The following is a 17,402-nucleotide window of genomic DNA, read 5'->3' as shown; positions in this document are numbered from 1 at the left end:
AGAATTGGAGGCGTACATAACCTATATAAATGTGTGTGTGTGTGTGTGTGTGTGTGTGTGGTCAGCAGCAGGTCCAGCTGAAGCCGCTCATTCTTCTTCATTAATGTTGACTGCTAAGGGCCCAACTGTCTCTCTTCCTCTCTCAGTTCATCTCTTCATCCTCTGTCCATTTCTAACCCTCCCCCACATAAGCGTGAATCTCCTCCCTCCTGCTTTTTACCCCCTTACATTCACGTGCTTCTCCCAGCATCTTCTTCTCCCTCGCGACCGATTTTTCTGGCTCCCCCCTCCTCTGCTCCACTTTCTTTCCCCATCATCTCTACCTCCTTCTCTTTCTTCATCTTCTCTACTCAGTTGATCTCATATTTTCTCCCCTCACTTCTTCCATTCCTGATTGCCATCTTGATTTTTTCTTTTTTCCCCTTGTTGTCCACTGGGATTAAAAGTTTTCTCCACAGTTTTGTTTGTCATTAACCTTCTTGGTAAAAGCAATATGTCAGAGACAAGTCCTTTATAACATGATCTTTTTTATCCATTAATTTTAACTTCGTTCATTTTCCCCTCACATTATGCCTTTAGGTGAACTCTATTAAAATATTTGTTCCACTTTAACCAGTTTTCAGCTTCTAACTGTCAAGACTTAATTTCAGCCTTTACTTTGCAACTAATTGCTTCTTTCTTCATTGTGTTCTTTTGCTTCGCAAAGCTTGCCCATTTTTATTTATTTATTTTCTCACATTTCTTTTTCTTCAAATGGTTTTAAACGCTGGTCTCTTCCTTTGTCACTGGCTTCTCACATCTTCCATTATCAGTCTGTGGTTTTTTGTGTATCTACAATATGTATTTTGGTTCTGTACAGGCACAGCATCTTGTGTTATCTACCAGAAGAGTGACTTAGCTGCTGTGGTCTTTGTGCCTGCATGACTCTTGGTTCAATCAATAACAAAACCGAAGGTAAGAGAAAATAAAATAAATAGATCGATATAGGCTTTACATTACAGTGCTGGCTTTGTGAAAGTCAGTGCACAATTGGACTGGCTACAGATAGAAATTTATTATCAGTAATGTCAACAGTTTTTCTTTCAGAACAGACATCTAAAGTCAGTAAAGCTTCTCTTTTTATATACACTGAGAATCATATGAGCACATTCATGTCACAAATGGCTGAGCCAATACACGTCACAACAGCAATCACAAAAAGTCTTCCTTCCACCTTTCATGACTGAGCTGATACAATCCACGAAATGAAATGTTTTCCAACAGGACATTGCTAAGACATTGTCTCACTGTAAGCTAACAACAGCAAGTCTAACTTTCAGCTGTTTCCTAACACCATGGACAGGGACCGGGGAGTCCTACAACTTGAACGTGCACATTGTTTTGCTTTATTTTTCCTTACATACTGTAATTCTGCAGCTCTGTGGTGGCTTGTGAATAAGACTTGAGAGTCGCTCTTGACTTTGCACATGCAGAGCAATAAATGAGTAAATACTATACTAATCCCTTTTTTTTATATATAAAACATGAACAAATTCAGACTCATTTTATTATCATGCGGAGGCCATTTTCAATTGATTATCTGAATTACAGGAGCAACAAAACAACACCTCATCTTTTAATGAAGACAAAGCACACACACAAAAAATATATATATGTTTGACATGTGTTTACCATTTACCATACATTCTTTAAATTGGTTTTTTGGGTGGGTGATGTTGCTTATTTGTTCTGCCTACCAGTTGGTAATGGTGTAATTAGCTGACTGGTATGACTGTGTTCCCACTGTAGCAGCTAACGTTCTGTCTCTCTCCTTCTGCAGCCTGTGTTGACGTTCTTTTGTTTGGTTCTTTTGTACCGTACAGCATTTACACATAACTCCATTACCATGCAAACCCTACATTACTGATAGTTCACATGCCATCTGTTGATTTTCATGTGTGGTTTTTTTTTTTTTATATATATTCTAATTAGCTGCTTAAATGACTGCATCTCTGCTTTTTGTTATGGCCTTAAAAGTAAGGTTGTGACACCTTACAATATTATCATAAAACAGCTAAAAATATAATAATGATGCATTGGGCTTTTAAATTCCAAGGCCTCTGTAGAGACACACATACAAACTGCATTTTAATATTGTTTTGAGACTAAACTAAATAAAGAATCTGAATCTCTGCTGTATACACTTTTATGCAATAATCTTTTTTTCCAAATATACAAATGCAGCCACATCAGCCCTTCTCACCTCTATCTGCCCAATAAAAAGATGTCCTTGTTATGCAAACTTTATACTTGCCACCTCCCAACTGGCAGATGGAACATTTTGTGTAAAACTTTCTTGGTTTGAATCCTTCCCTGTTCCTCTGTCAGGGCCCAATTTCCCAATTTTTTTTGTTCTTTTTTTATTTTTTATTTCATGTACTTCCTCTAGGATCGATTCTTAGCTCTAAACTTTTTAAATTTTAATGAAAATATAACATAAGTAATTGTTTTTAGACTGAGTGGCTCATGTGAGACCCTTCCTGTTGGGCTAGGTCCTCTAAATGTTGTAAATCTGTTTTTAGAGTTTTTAAACTGGGTAGTCAAATCAGTGCCACTGTTAAGTCGATCTTAAAACTGTTCTTTCTAGGCAGCAGTTCAAAACAATGATCCATGGCTGTGTACTGTCATGGCAGGGTTACTGTAATTCACTCTTTTGTAACTAGTTAGTCCTTACTTGCACATGATCTTATTTTGTTTTAATTGTTCAGAATTGATTTCACCTGTTTTATTACTTATTGCTCGTACTGAATTTTAATTGTTTCATGTTTTCATATTTTTATTTTATCTTATCTCAGATGTACGTCACTGTTTCAGCTGTGTCAGCGGTTAAAGAGCTTGATGATAACAACTTTCTTTTACTTTTGTCCTTTAGGCCAACTGTTCAGCTCCAGATATCTGTAAGCTGGTGCAGAGTTGGAGCAGAGCTGAGGGGAATAATTCTAAAGCAGGTCGGTATCTAGAGGTATTTGTGAAACTTATCAAAACACAAAAAAGGACAACAACTGTAAATGTTGCAAAAGAAAGAAAAAATGCTAAAAAGTCAAACGGAATTTGTAACTTTGTAGTTATGTGTGTGTGTATATATACTGTATATATTGCACTTTGTTTTTTGAGTGCTATTCCTGCAGTGTAGATGTGTTTCTTTTCTTAGTAGTCACAGCATCTGTTTTGAAGAGTCCACAACACAAGTATGGTGATGGATGCTGTATTTGAGCCAAAAATAACGCATTAACGGTGTTGTAATTAATTGTGTTAAACTTTTTAACGTAATAAACGCATGTGCAGCATGACAAGCCCCAGACATCCGTCATTTCTCTGTCATGATGGCGGGACGAGGAGAGGCACAATGTAAAAGATCAGCCGGCTGGTTCTATGAATGGATTTGAGAATAAACAGCATTAATGGAGCGACCCAAGGACGTTGCCTCTGTGGAAAATGTGGGTGTATTAACACAAACTCTTTTCCCGGTGAGAGGGTTCCACAACCGCACTTTTCCCGCATTCTTGTTTTAAACTCATCCTGCGTGTACATGTCTTCTCTAGAGGATCTCTGGTCGTCTCCGTGTTTGTACAGCTTCTTCCCTCTCCTCTCATGTTGCTCCGTGAATTCCTACGGCTGCCGGTGATCAGCTGATCGACTTTTCTCTTTTGTTGCATTTGTTTATAGATCAGCTGAGAAGGAGGAAACTAGCAGGAGCCATGACCAGGGGGGTCACAAATGAGACCTTTTTAGGTCTAGATTTTAAGAAATATTGAACTGATTATTACAACTAAAGTGATCACCTAATGTATAAAAGTCAAGAAAAAAGTCCCAATGATATAATTTATCAACAGGTGTTTACAGGTGATGCTGCTGTAGGACTTTAATCACTTCTGCACAAACATTTACACTTCAATGACAAAAAGGAAAAGGCTGTTTTTATCCAGATTATCAGTTTTATTAGATATTCTTCATCAATATTGGATGTTTAACTTCAGTCGCCACATCTGCTGTTTTTGTTTTATTTTATTTTTTATTTTCATAATTATATACAACAGTTTTAATTCAGAATTATGATCTAGAACATAGTAGAGATGTTTTAGAACAGCATGTAGAAGTACATTACATGCTGCATTAACTGACCATTGGACATCTGACGTTTACCCAAGAGAAGGTCAGTTAACAGTAAATATTTGTAAGCATTGGTTCTTATTGGTTGTTGATACAAAACAGCAAAAATATTTCAGGCATAGTCGTGGTAACAGTGATTAATCATGATTAATTCATTTGAAAGCTGTGATTAATCTGATTAAAAAATTTAATCATTTGACAGCCCTAGTAATAAGCAATCTAACAAGAATAATCAGTGTTTTTAGCTGCAATTCTCCTTATTGTGATTCAAACAGACCAAACAGAGGCGGCTCAGCGCTGCATCAGTTTGTGCTTAAACACAGCATGCTAGCATCGTAGTGTTCATACAATAGTATGAACACGTACAACAGTATGAACACTTCACCTAATACAAGCTGATTCGTCTCTGCAAAAACCCTTTGATGCTGGCTTAGAGGAACTTCAGCACCAGAGGAATCAAGCATTCAATGGACTTTTGAATTGCCTCTCCCAGTTAAAGTCCAGCCAATTTATAACCAATTTATAGCAGCAGGGGTCTCACTCATCATGTCAGACCTGGCAGAGAATTGGCTGGATGTTGAATGGCCCACGCATAAAACAGCCAGAAACTTAAGTGGCTACATTAGTAATTGTAATTACTGTAGATGTAACATAGTTTTGAAAAAAATATTAATAAAGACACGGTTGTGATATTAAGACAGAGAAAACTGGGCACATACACAGATGTGTTTAAATTTCAGTTTCAGTCACTCAAATGTTTTTCAGCTGACTGATTCTGTCTCACTCTTCTCTCTGTCTGGTTCTGTTTATCTCTGGCTGTCTCTTTGGGCTGATGGGCAGCTTTAACTTCAGGAGTAACTACCTGGGTATTACACCTGCAGCCTGGAACATCTATAACCCTCAGCAGGGCTTCAGATGTGTACGTGAGTGTGTGTGCACCTTAGCATTGGACCCTGTTTAAAGAGAAAAATAACACCGTTTTAAAGTTTTAGAGGTCTGAGCTTGCAGCTCCTGCCTTACTGAAGCTCCATGCGCATTTCTCATTGAAAACTGAAAGTTAGCAGAAAGTTATCAATATTTTTTTCAATAATTTTTTTTTCTTTTTCTACAACTTACATGTCCTTAATCTGCTGTTTGTTTTGTTTGTTTTTTACTTCTCAACTGGTTTAAATGCATTTTTTATGAAGTCCCTTTTCTGTACGGGCCTGCTGACATTTTCCAGATTTTACATTTTTTTTTTTTTTTTTTTACATTATTGCATGTCAGTCTTCCTCCTCCTCTTCATCTCTCCACTGCGAGTCAAGCCTCTGAAACTGATCACAACCAGGCTGTTTCTGAAATAGGCACTAAATGACTTGAATCCCACCAGGCACACAGAATGTGTTAGTGGGCTGTGTACGTGTCTGCCTCCGAGTGTGCGGATCAAATGACTAGAGAATCCCACCGAGTGTCTGGGCAGTGTGTATGCATCACATGTAGCGGTGCCCATGTTGGGCTCAGCTTCCCAATGGATAATGAGTAGAGGTTATTTGCTTCAGCTCTGCAGGCTCTGCAGAATCATTCCCTCATTTGCTATCCAACACACACGCATGTACACATGCACACAATAAGATGGTAGCATAACCCAGCAGGGAGATGTCTACGATATGCGGGCCTGTCCACTGACCCGCTGTGACACTGATCAAAACACATCACAGTCAATTCTTTGGAGTGACAAAACAGGAACACAACCTAATTTTGTTCCAGTCAAGTCCTCTTTCAGTCATGTAAAAAAAAAAAGAAATGAAAAGCTAACATTTGTTTACTTCTTCCCTCAGGGATTTTGTTTTCAAATGAGATGAGCAAAATAGCTTCTTCTTATTGCTTATGACAATGCACTCCAAAATTTTCAAAAGATCAAAACCTCCTTATTTATCCTGTAATTCAGGGACTGCTGGACATCTTTAGTTTCAACATTGATAGACCTAATTTAGTTAGTGGCAGTTAATCAATTCTACTTAACCCTTAAAGACGTGACCTATGAAAAAACGGTAAGAAAAGTCAAATAGTTTTAATATGAGGTCTTTATTTGTCCCTATATTTGCAAAATACAACAAAAAAGTGACAAATGGATCTTTACCATTTATTACCATGTGATATGTCAAAATTATTACAGAGTGGTTTTACATTAGGGGGAAGAGAAGTATCAAATTGTGTATAACAGGATTTTGAGCCCTTTTTTTTTTAAATCATAAAGTGATGCAAAATGTCTTAGAAACTGTGTGTATTAAATTTGTCATGTTGGACTCTTATGGGTTAAATAGAAAACCACAACAGTATGAAAAGGATATATTGATAGTAATGGTGCATTAACACCAGGATAGTCTAGGGCAGTGGTCCCCAACCCTGGTCCCCAAGGCCCACTGTCCTGAAGGTCTTAGATGTCTCCCTGTTGCAACACAGCTGATTCAAATGAATGGCTCCTTAGCAGACTTGTGCAGAGCTTGTCAGAGAACCATTTCATTTGCAACAGGGAGACATTTAAGACCTGCAGGATAGTGGGCCTTGGGGACCTCTGGTGTAGGGAATTTAAAGAAATTTGCACCTTTGTTTGACTTGCGTTCACACTTCAAATGTCTCATTCACAGCAAGAAAATACTGCAGCAACAATAAATTTATGCATTCTTGGGGTTTCTGTTTTAACTTTAATGTTTAAACCCAATGTGATTTTTACCAGGATCTGTCCAGTTTGAGCAGCAGGAGAGGCAGCGAGCCATCATACTGCACTGTGACTCTTCCTCTTTAGTTCATTTGATGGTTTGTTTGCTTTCACTCTGCAAGTGAACCCCATCTGCAAGTAGCCTAAAAGCCCAGGTTTTCAAGCGAACCATACTTTGCTTCTTTGATCCACACCAGAGTGCAAATGCGTGTTCACACCCCAAACAAGCCGTGCTATCCATGGAAGTGGACCAGGGTTAGGGTTATTTAAACCGGATCAAACAGCACTAGTGTGAATGGACTTCAGAAAACCTTCTTGACCATGTCTCTATGTCTAAGTGCACAGAGTTAAAATTGAAAGTAATTGAGAAAAATCATTCTTTTGGACCACTGGCCATTTAAAAATAAATAAATAAAATAATCACTATATTTTGTTACGTCCATTACCTTCATCACAATCTAAGCAGCTGCTTCTCTGCAGTCATCAGTTTGAACTAAACTAACTGTGACAGCTTTTAAAGACACAAAATAGTGGAAAAACTTGAAAAAGAACTTTTTAAATTGACAGGGTGAAAGTCAGGAATATGCCTTGGGGGCCAATCAAGGGGAAAGTCCTTGATGTGTAGGTTAAAGGAGGCAGCAATATATCAAACTATTCACGCACCACAAACACACACTCACACATCACATACACGTATTCCATATGATCTGCTGCAGTCTTTAAAAGACTGTCTTCAAAGAGTCTTCTCTTCACTCCTCATTATCTCACACCAGCTAATATAGGAAAGAAACTTTCACACAGACACACACACACCATGTCAATCCTTGGAAGGTCATTTGGTTTTATAAGTATACAAAAAGAAACACAAACATTGCTGGGGTTCAGATAGTAGTGTAGAGGATTCCTTGTTCAGCAAGCTGATTATCATGTTATATTGTTGTATTCCAGGGAGAAGCCTCAATGCCCCAAAGCAATGCAGAGGAGATGAGCAGAGACTAGGAGGAGGCAGAGTAATACGCCGTTTGGGTTCATGATGAGCAACTATACCTTCAAATGCCTTTACCGCACAAACTTTGGAAGTGCAGGCTTCCAGTATCTTGCCCTCCAGTCTCCCGTCCTCCTCACATGTTCTCACTAACTTTCTGAAAATGTCTTTCTCCTGCAGTGATGAACAAACTTAAAGAACTCCCCTTTGTGATTGAATAATACAGCAGTGTGTCCAACTGCTGAAAAAGGAAAGTACAAAGGCTCAGTTTCACAGAGTGGATGCATAACTAGAAGATCTTGTGTGTTTTGTCCTGACTCAGTAAATCTATAGTTTATAACCCAAGCTGACTGCTCAAAGACAAAGACTTTTGTAATGGAAAGATGAAGACAAGTTGAAGATTTATTAGTGCAGTCTCTGACTCAAAATGTGCAATTTCTTTCTGTAAAAGCTACGATAAATTAATACCAATCTTTTTCTTTCTTACTTTTTCTAACCCTGCATTGAATAAGTTGAGAAAAATAATTATTTCACTCTTCCATAGTACTCCCAAGGTCGTTTCATCTTCAGCTCCTTAGTTTGTCAGTGATTCAGGTACTCAGCAGGGAAACTTTTTAGTAATAGATCATTGATTAGCAACACACAAAGGACAAAAAAAAAGAAAAAGGAAAATCACTATGTTTTGCAAAATTGCCAAAGTTTTCCAGCTAACTGGAGGTTAAACATAAATTATAAAGTTTTACTTAGTTTTTTATATATTCCTTCTTAATCATTCAACGTGTTTGTTACTTGGTTATAAACTCAGTGACATTTTAAACTTGTTTTATAAAGTTTAGTAAGTTTTGAAACCATATGTGCCTGAATTATACATGTATGATACATGTATGTCCTTAACAACTCCCATGCTTGTAATTAAAAACCCCACACTGTTGATTATGCAGTTTTAAATTTGAACAACAAAAAAAACAAGTATCTAATGAAAAAAAAAAGCAGAATTTTCTTGTAATTACACTGAGTCGCTCTTTACTGTGATGAGATACTGAAGTTGAAGATGACATTATGGATTCTGAAATAAATACCCCATAAAACTTTAACAGGCATTCAAACAGACCTTATTGTTCTAACATAACACTATTAACACTCACTTACACAATTTACAGTGCAAACACTTTGTTTCCAGTGCTTCCATACTCTAAGTATGTAGAGACTGCAGACAGTATTGCTGCATATGGCATTACATTAAGTTTCCACCAGTTCTAAAGCCCACATGGAAGGATTTGCTTGTGTGTTTTGGTGCAAGATCTTCATTCTGAATTACTCAAAAATAAGTTTCACAGTTAGGGAAAATATCTGGTATTAAGCTTCCATATCTCCATTTCTACACTCAACCTACTTCCTCCTTTTTTTACATACAGCCTAGAAAAAGCACCAAAAGGGTAAATTTAATTCATAGCAACCACATCTGTGTTTACCTTTGAAAAGCTGTTATTTTTTAGTATTGCTTAGAAAACAACTTGAGCAGCACTGGAAAACTTTTTGCACTCATACATCAGATATTTGCCCTTAAAGGTGTTTTTAATGACATGATATCTGTCATGATTTTGATTGGCAGATTAAAAATCTTTGCAATGTCTTTCTTAAAGTTATTATTAAAGCTCTTGTATTTGGAAACCATTATATGGAGGCTTTTTTATGTATTTTTTTTTTTAACTTAGTAAATTTACTGCCTGCGAGTGTGCACTCTGATCTCAACACCACATTTTGAACCGATCGGCCTTATCTGGAGAAGCTTGGGATCAAAACACAGCCAAACCTTTGATAAAATGTTTACTTTCTAAGCCATCTGAGAGATGATTCACTACTCTAAAGAAAATGGAAAAGGTGCAAGAATTTTTAAAATACAAAAAGAGATGTTTCCTGAAAACAGCTGAACTATATCAAACTTTTATCAGCACTTGGAAAGTAAAAGGAAACAATAACAAACTAAGTTAAATTCACACTAGCATGCTAGCTGGTTATCTCTACACTAAAACTGTTAAAATCTTAATTCTCACAGAACTTTAGTTAATTCAGATATGAGCAGGTTTCAGGGTGCAACTGTTTAACATATCAAGGAATGTAAAATGACACCAGTAGTTATGCAACAAGTATGAAAGTATGAAAATAAATTGCATCAGGATTAGCCAGTGGTGGAGGAAGTATTCAAAGTACAAATGGACAAAAATTTACTCTAGTAAAAGTACCACATTAAGCTTCCTGAGTTGAAGTAAGTACTTGCTTTTAAATATACCTAAAGTATTAAAAGTAAAAGTACATGCTAAATGTATTGGCTAATGTGGTGGTCTACAATATTAAGTCTACTGAATGTATGTATATTTTAACAAATCAATAGTATGGGCTGTGCCATTTTAATTAACAATGACACAGATTATGCTACTGGGAACACTGGAAAAATCTCATATTAGTTATTGTTCTTATTGAGCTTACCCTCTGTGACATAGTTCACACATGGACTTATGATTCTGTGAATCAGAATTATGTTTTCTTTTTATTCATGATGACCTAAAGGTAAATGCTATTAACAATGTAACATTGAAGACTGACTGAGGGCTGGACTAGAACAAAAATCAGACTTGTATAGTCGGCACTAAGCATGATGGCTGCATCACTTCATCTGCCTTTCGTCTCACTCTGATGTGCCCATCACTCTGGAACAGGGTAAATCTGAACTCATCAGCCCACATGACCTTCTTCCTTTGCTCTAGAGTCCAATCTTTATGCTCCCTAGCAAACTGAAGCCTTTTTCTCCCGTTAGTCTCATTGATTAGTGTTTTTTCTTATGGCTACACAGCTGTTCAGTCCCAGTTCCTTGAGTTCCCTTCACATTGTGAGTGTGGAAATGCTCTTACTTTCACTATTAAACATAGCCCTGAGTTCTACTGTTGTTTTTCTTTAATTAAATTTCACCCAATGCTTAAGTGATTGCAGATCACGATCATTCAGGATTGTCTTTCCACTACATTTCTTCCTTGAAGACGATGATTCCTCACTATCATTCCAGTTTTTAATGATGTGTTGGACAGTTCTCAGCCCAGTTTTATTAGTTTCTTCAATCCCCTTAGATTTTTTCTCTGCTTGCTGCATGCCAGTTATTTGACCCTTCCTAAAAAGACCAACATCTTTTCCACAAGCACAGGATTTCTATTTTGACTAGGGTTATCACTATAGTAAAATTTCAATAAGGCTGGTCCTCGATACTCAATACCAAGAACACAGCACAAATAATACAATAAAATATATGAGTAAATATAAGAAAAGGCATTAACATTGTGAAATAAATTATACTGAACAAAAATATAAACTTTGGCTTTTGCTCTCATTTTTCATGGGCTGAACTCAAAGCTCTAAGATTTTTCTATGGACACAAAAGGCCTATTTCTCTCAAATATTGTTTACAAATCTGTTGAAATCTGTGTGAGTGAGCACTTCTCCTTTTCCGAGATAATCCATCCACCTCACAGGTGTGGCATATCAGCATTGATTAGATTAGCTGATTAGACAGCATGATTATTGGACAGGTGTGCCTAAGGCTGCCCACAATAAAAGGCCACTCTAAAATGTGCAGTTTCATCACACAGCACAATGCCACAGATGTTGCAAGTTTTGAGGGAGCATGCAATTGGCATGCTTACTGAAGGAATGTCCACCAGAGCTGAGCATGTTTGGGATGCCCTGGATTGACGTATACGACAGCGTGTTCCAGTTCCTGCTGATATCCAGCAACTTCGAACAGCCATTGAAGAGAAGTGGAAAACATTACATAGGCCACAATCAACAAACTAATCAACTCTATGCATGGAGATGTGTTGGACTGCGTGAGGCAAATGATGTTCACCCAAGATACTGACTGGTTTTCTAGATCAATTAATAAAAACATTCAAAAGATTAACTTGTTTTTGTCTACTGTCTACAATGATAGGTATTAATATCTGACCGTAAGCCAGGGTGGGACCAGCCAGTGGCAGCTTTGTTCGATTTATTTTGAGTGTGGGCATTGAGCAGAGGTGAACATCTGCTCTGCATCTGGGAGCTGGGACTGCTGTTGCATGAGGGCCAAGCCGCTTGAAAGTACCTTAGAACATGGGCAGAACATGAAAATTTTCTAAAAGTAGCGACAACATCACAAAGTTAGCAACACTGTAAACCATGGGTCCAACAGGTCACTGTTGTAGAGGCGGGGCTGCCCGCTGCAATGCCTGTTGAAAATCGAAACAGGCGGCTGGTCCTTTCTGTAAACCAGCAGATGCCAAAGTGGCATTTAAATATTGAGACCCATGCTAATTAATATTTGACTAGATATTAAATTTTAGAATTGATTAGTATCTGAGAATCTTTTTTTTTTTACATTACTTTTGACATGGTTGTTTAAGAAATGAGAAGCTACTCAGTACATCAGTTGTGGTTAAATAACTTGTTGCCATCTGAAAGATAATCGCCCATGCAGTAATTATCTAATATGTGCTTATTTAAGTCAAAGTGACAACTTCTGTGTATAATCCACCAGTCCAGTTCTTTTCTTCCACCTACTCTCATTAAAGACTCAATACAACAGACACAACAAGACTCCTACATTCATATTATGATATGATGCTCATTTAAACAACATAATTATGTCATGTTGTCAGAAAATAATTTTTTTGCCAGTTCACTTTAAATGTAGTATGCTAACATCAAAAACAAAAAATGATCAACAGCAACTTCACCTGAAAAAGTCAACTAAGACAAATAAATGACTGTCAAACCTCAAGAGGGGTTCCCAAACTTTCAATGAAGCAACCCACCTATGGAGGTATGTTTGATCCATCAGGACCCACCAAAACTTTAAGGCAGTAAAATAAGCCATGTCATTACCGTGTAACAAGAAACACATCTACAAACACACACTCCATATGGAGCTGACACTAAAAACCACAAACATCAGATTTAACCAACAAGCAAAAAAAGTTGTAATCACATAATTTACAATAAATCCTGACACCCTGATGAAGTCAAAAGGTTCCCTCATCAGCATTTAACCTGGGTCATTATTATAGCTGGTTGTACCAGGTTTATCATTACAGTTGGTAGTACCTGGGGTCATTATTACAGTTGGTAGTACCAAGCTTATTATTATAGCTGGTAGTAGCAGGGTCATTATTACAGTTGGTAGTACCAAGCTCATTATTATAGCTGGTAGTAGCAGGGTCATTATTACAGTTGGTAGTACCAAGCTTATTATTATAGCTGGTAGTAGCAGGGTCATTATTACAGTTGGTAGTACCAAGCTCATTATTATAGCTGGTAGTAGCAGGGTCATTATTACAGTTGGTAGTACCAAGCTCATTATTATAGCTGGTAGTACTGTAGCAGGGTCATTATTACAGTTGGTAGTACCAAGCTCATTATTATAGCTGGTAGTAGCAGGGTCATTATTACAGTTGGTAGTACCAAGCTTATTATTATAGCTGGTAGTAGCAGGGTCATTATTACAGTTAGTAGTACCAAGCTCATTATTATAGCTGGTAGTAGCAGGGTCATTACAGCTATTAGTCAGTCAGTCAGGCCACTTTCGGCCCAGACTACTGGGAATCATCCCGCTCCTCCAGGATCCATTTTGGGTGTTTTACCACCGGTCGGCGGCTGCGATCTTGGTCCGCCAGGGTCAGTGCCCCGTGACCGCGGGGGTCTCTGGCTTGGGCCGTCATCGGGGTAGTCTTCGTGGTGGGGTGGCTTGGGTTCATGCTCCGGGATCACTGCTGATTGCCAGTGTCTCTGGGCCGCCCTAGTCTGCCTCTAGCCACTGTAGGGGCGTGGTCGCATTTGCATGATCACACTCCTCACTGATCACGCCTCATTTGTCATACTCTGCATGCTGACACAGTCACCGAGTTGTCCAGTGGGTTCATACACTAATAGGTACTTTTGTTTGATTTGTCCTTTCTTTGTTATTTTTTTGTGTGTGTCTTTGGTACTTTGGTTGTCGTGATACATCTTGTTATTGCTGTCTTGGCTGTTTCTTTTTTTACAAACTCCAGATGTCAACTTAGTTTACTTGTAAAGCTGTATGAAATTTTCTGTTGTGTTTCTGTACAGGTGTAGCAGTTGGTTGTCTGGTGTGAGGTTGAATTGAAGGGTCGTTGCCTTCTATCTACTGTATCTTTGTCTCCTTTTCCTTTTTTCTATTTTCCTTTTTACTTTTTGCCATTAGTTTTCTGTCCCCTCCAGTCAGGTCTAGCGAGTTTACATTAATTCCATAATTCAAAATAAATAAGATAAAACAATATATTTAAATAAATAAAGAAATAAAAAAATAAAAAATCTGATTATCAAGAGGAGCCTTATCCCCATAAAAGTCCCCTTTGCTAAGCAAATTAGTTCAGCACAACACAGCAGCCAGGCCATCATTGTTTACTACAAAGCTGGACAGGACAAGTTAGAAAGAAAAAGAGTGATAGGGTGAGAAGTTTGGTCATCCAGGAGGGGCTCGGAGTAGATCACTGGTCCTCTGCATCGAGAGGAGCCAGATGAGGTGGCTCGGGCATCTGGTCAGGATGCCTCCCGGACACCTCCGTGGTGAGGTGTTCAAGGGATATTCCACTGGGGGAAGACCCAGGACACATCTCTGGGCTGGCCTGGGAATGTCTCAGGATCCCCCCGGACAAGCTGGTGAATGTGGCTGGGGTGAGGGAAGTCTGGCCTTCCCTGCTTAGGCAACTGCCCCCGCGATCCAAACATATTTGGAAAATATATTTACATGGCCTGGATGTTCATGTAATGTTTATGTGCTCTGACATGTACATTTTATATAAGTTGTAAATTTTTCTGGTCTGGGCATTGACTCAACCAACCTACCTACCTTACAACAGTTTTTATTATATCTCCGAAATTCAAAGCCTTGATACACTGTTTCAGTATTAGTTTTCGTATGGGTGGTCTTGGCCAGAAGTCTAACTCAAACACTTACAGTATTATAATCTGTGGAAATACTCGTGCAAACTTCCATCTCCTTCAGATATGAAAGATATCTTACCTTCTTTGCAGCATTTATACACTGCATGTATTGTTTGGCCAGGTCTGAACACTTTAAGGTCTGATCTCTGTTGTCCTTGTAACAAGATAAAATCTGAGCCTGCAGGCCTGGGCACACTGCAGCTGTATTATGAGATCTGCAAAAGACAAACACAAAGATAGAAAAAAAATTGATTAATAAACAGGGAGGTAAAAAATTTAAACATTCCCTCCATCCTTCTCAATGTCAGTGTGGATAAAAAAAAGAAAAAGAAAAACTGTGAATGCAAGGATCATCTAAAAGGAGAAATAAAATACCACTAGCACTTCAGACTAAGACAAACAAAACCAAATCCAAGATTGAAAGCTAACTTCAGCAGGTCACATTGCTCTTCTGATTGAGAGAGCAGAAGAAGTGTTGACTCTGGTCTCTTTGCAGGAGGCTTTTTAGCCAAAGAGGGTTGTTTATTCAGGATCTGGAGGGCTGCCTGCAGCCGAAAGCTCCAGGCTGGTTGGAAGGGAATCACAAGCACTAATATGTACAATGAAGCTCAGATTAAAACTCATTCATAGGGAGACTGACTTCACTGTGCATTAAAGCAGCAATTACTCAACTATACATACAAAGGGAATAACTGTTTACTGCTATATTGATGTTCAAATATCCCACAGTGGTCAATCTGGCTTGGATCTGTGAATGATTTTGAGAAATGAGCTATTGTTGTCAATATGTAAGATAATGTTATTTTAAAGAAGACTCAGCCTGAACAAAAGGTTGCAAAGAAGATTCTGTTGTATAATCTAATCTACAAATATGGGTATATAAAAGTTTCCAGGAAAATCTCTTGTAGAGAGAGTCATTATCCAACATATTTTTATTCTTGTTCTTTATTTTTGTGTTTTTTTTGTTTTGTTTTTTTTTTTTTTTTGCTTTTTTTTCCCCCTCTTCTTAAGTTATTTTACAGCACTTTGATCAGCTGTTGTTTCCAAAGTGCTTTAGAAATCAAATGGTACGGTATGGTGACATTGTCCAGGAAACCTTCAGTGATTTTTTTTCTGTCAGCTATTCTTTTGATTCTTTGGTCAGAGCCAAAGTACAAAATACTGTGAGTATAATCACATTTTTTTGATTCACAGCTTTCAAAGACTTAGAATCTAATTTTCAAAATAAATTTCCTTTCAACTCTACCAAGAGCAGCCGCCGCATGTACAGAGGCTACAGCTCCTAAACAACTAAATTATTTATGTTTGAAAGTTGTTATTCCACATAAGTTCCTCTTTTTCCGTGTGAGAGAGTGAAAAAATCTCATTAAACAAATAAGATGAAGATGAAAAACCATTCAAATCTACAATGACGTTAACCCGTTAAACAACCAATGGAATATATGGTACGTGCTTCACTGCAAATCATACAATTAGTGCTAAATCACTCTTAATTGAGTGGGTAGGATCATTCTGATCAAATACAGCAGAAAAGTGAGCCTTGAGACATTGAATTAGCTGTGCTTAATTTGATATGTGGGTTGTGTTATAATTTCTCTTTGCCTGTCTATCTTTGTGATTGTTAACTATGACAGGCTTGCTGCCTGGTTGCCTTCCTGTAATGGATTCTGACTGAGGCAGAGACAAGCAAGTTATGTCCGCCCACACAGGTACAAACTGGCACATCCACAAATGTACACACCGACACACATTTTGTAGTACACTTTAAACATCAAATGACAGTTTGCGGACACACATATACTTCCTACATGCTAACAAGTCGATTTCTGTGCAATGTCTCTGCAAACGCTTTCTCTATGAGGAGCTTTTAACATCAAATTTAATTAAAAGCTAAATTAAAGGCTCATTTTGCCTTTGACTGTGGAGGGGAGCCGACCCCATCATCCCAATTACAGCATAACTACATCCACACACACACACACACACACACACACACACACACACACTTGTTATCATTAGTAGAAGTATCGTGGATGCAATAACTTAGTTTATCTATGCGTGGGTGATGAAGGTTAAAGGAGAAAATGAATAGAAATGGAAAGAAAAACAGAAACAAAATTAGATAAAACGATGAAAATGATGTAATAAAGAATCCATCTGCAATTTGTCAGAAGATTATTTTTAAAAGATGACAACCTATCAGATCACTCTGTTCCTTCACTTTGCCCCCAATGGTTAATATTCCACGTCTAATCTCTCTTCTTCTAGTGTTCATCTTCCCTCCAACTCTGCCTTCCTACTTTTCTTACCACCTCACACGCGCCTCCTTTTTAACAACATAGACAGTGCGACACCAAAGCACGCCATCTTTATCTGCCTCTCTGTTTGAGGCCGCTGAAGATAAGAAACTCTCCTTTAATTTGAAATAAATGGCCTTCATCAGGGAAGTCGAAGCCTTCTGATAGCGCGAGGAGGTTTATTAAAGGCGGTTGAAGCAGAAAATTGGTTCAGCTGCGGCAAAAGCTAAAACCCTGTCCACATGCTACACCAAATTGAAGGTGAGGCCTTAAATCAACAGTA

General features: G+C 38.0%; 1 protein-coding gene across 2 annotated transcripts in view; it reads right to left on the bottom strand.

Annotated features, from left to right (window-relative positions):
* Positions 1-17,402, bottom strand: part of chchd6a (coiled-coil-helix-coiled-coil-helix domain containing 6a) — a 122,563-nt gene that overhangs the window by 18,086 nt on the left and 87,075 nt on the right. For both annotated transcript variants that reach the window (XM_042003646.1, XM_042003647.1), the window contains one exon: positions 14,902-15,037. In XM_042003646.1, coding sequence (XP_041859580.1) covers positions 14,902-15,037 — 136 coding nt within the window. The remainder of the gene's footprint in view (positions 1-14,901; positions 15,038-17,402) is intronic.

Source organism: Melanotaenia boesemani, chromosome 13 (assembly GCF_017639745.1).
Source record: "Melanotaenia boesemani isolate fMelBoe1 chromosome 13, fMelBoe1.pri, whole genome shotgun sequence".
NCBI lineage: Eukaryota > Metazoa > Chordata > Actinopteri > Atheriniformes > Melanotaeniidae > Melanotaenia > Melanotaenia boesemani.
Note: the sequence above shows the minus strand (reverse complement) of the source record. Positions and strands in the feature narration are given on the sequence as shown.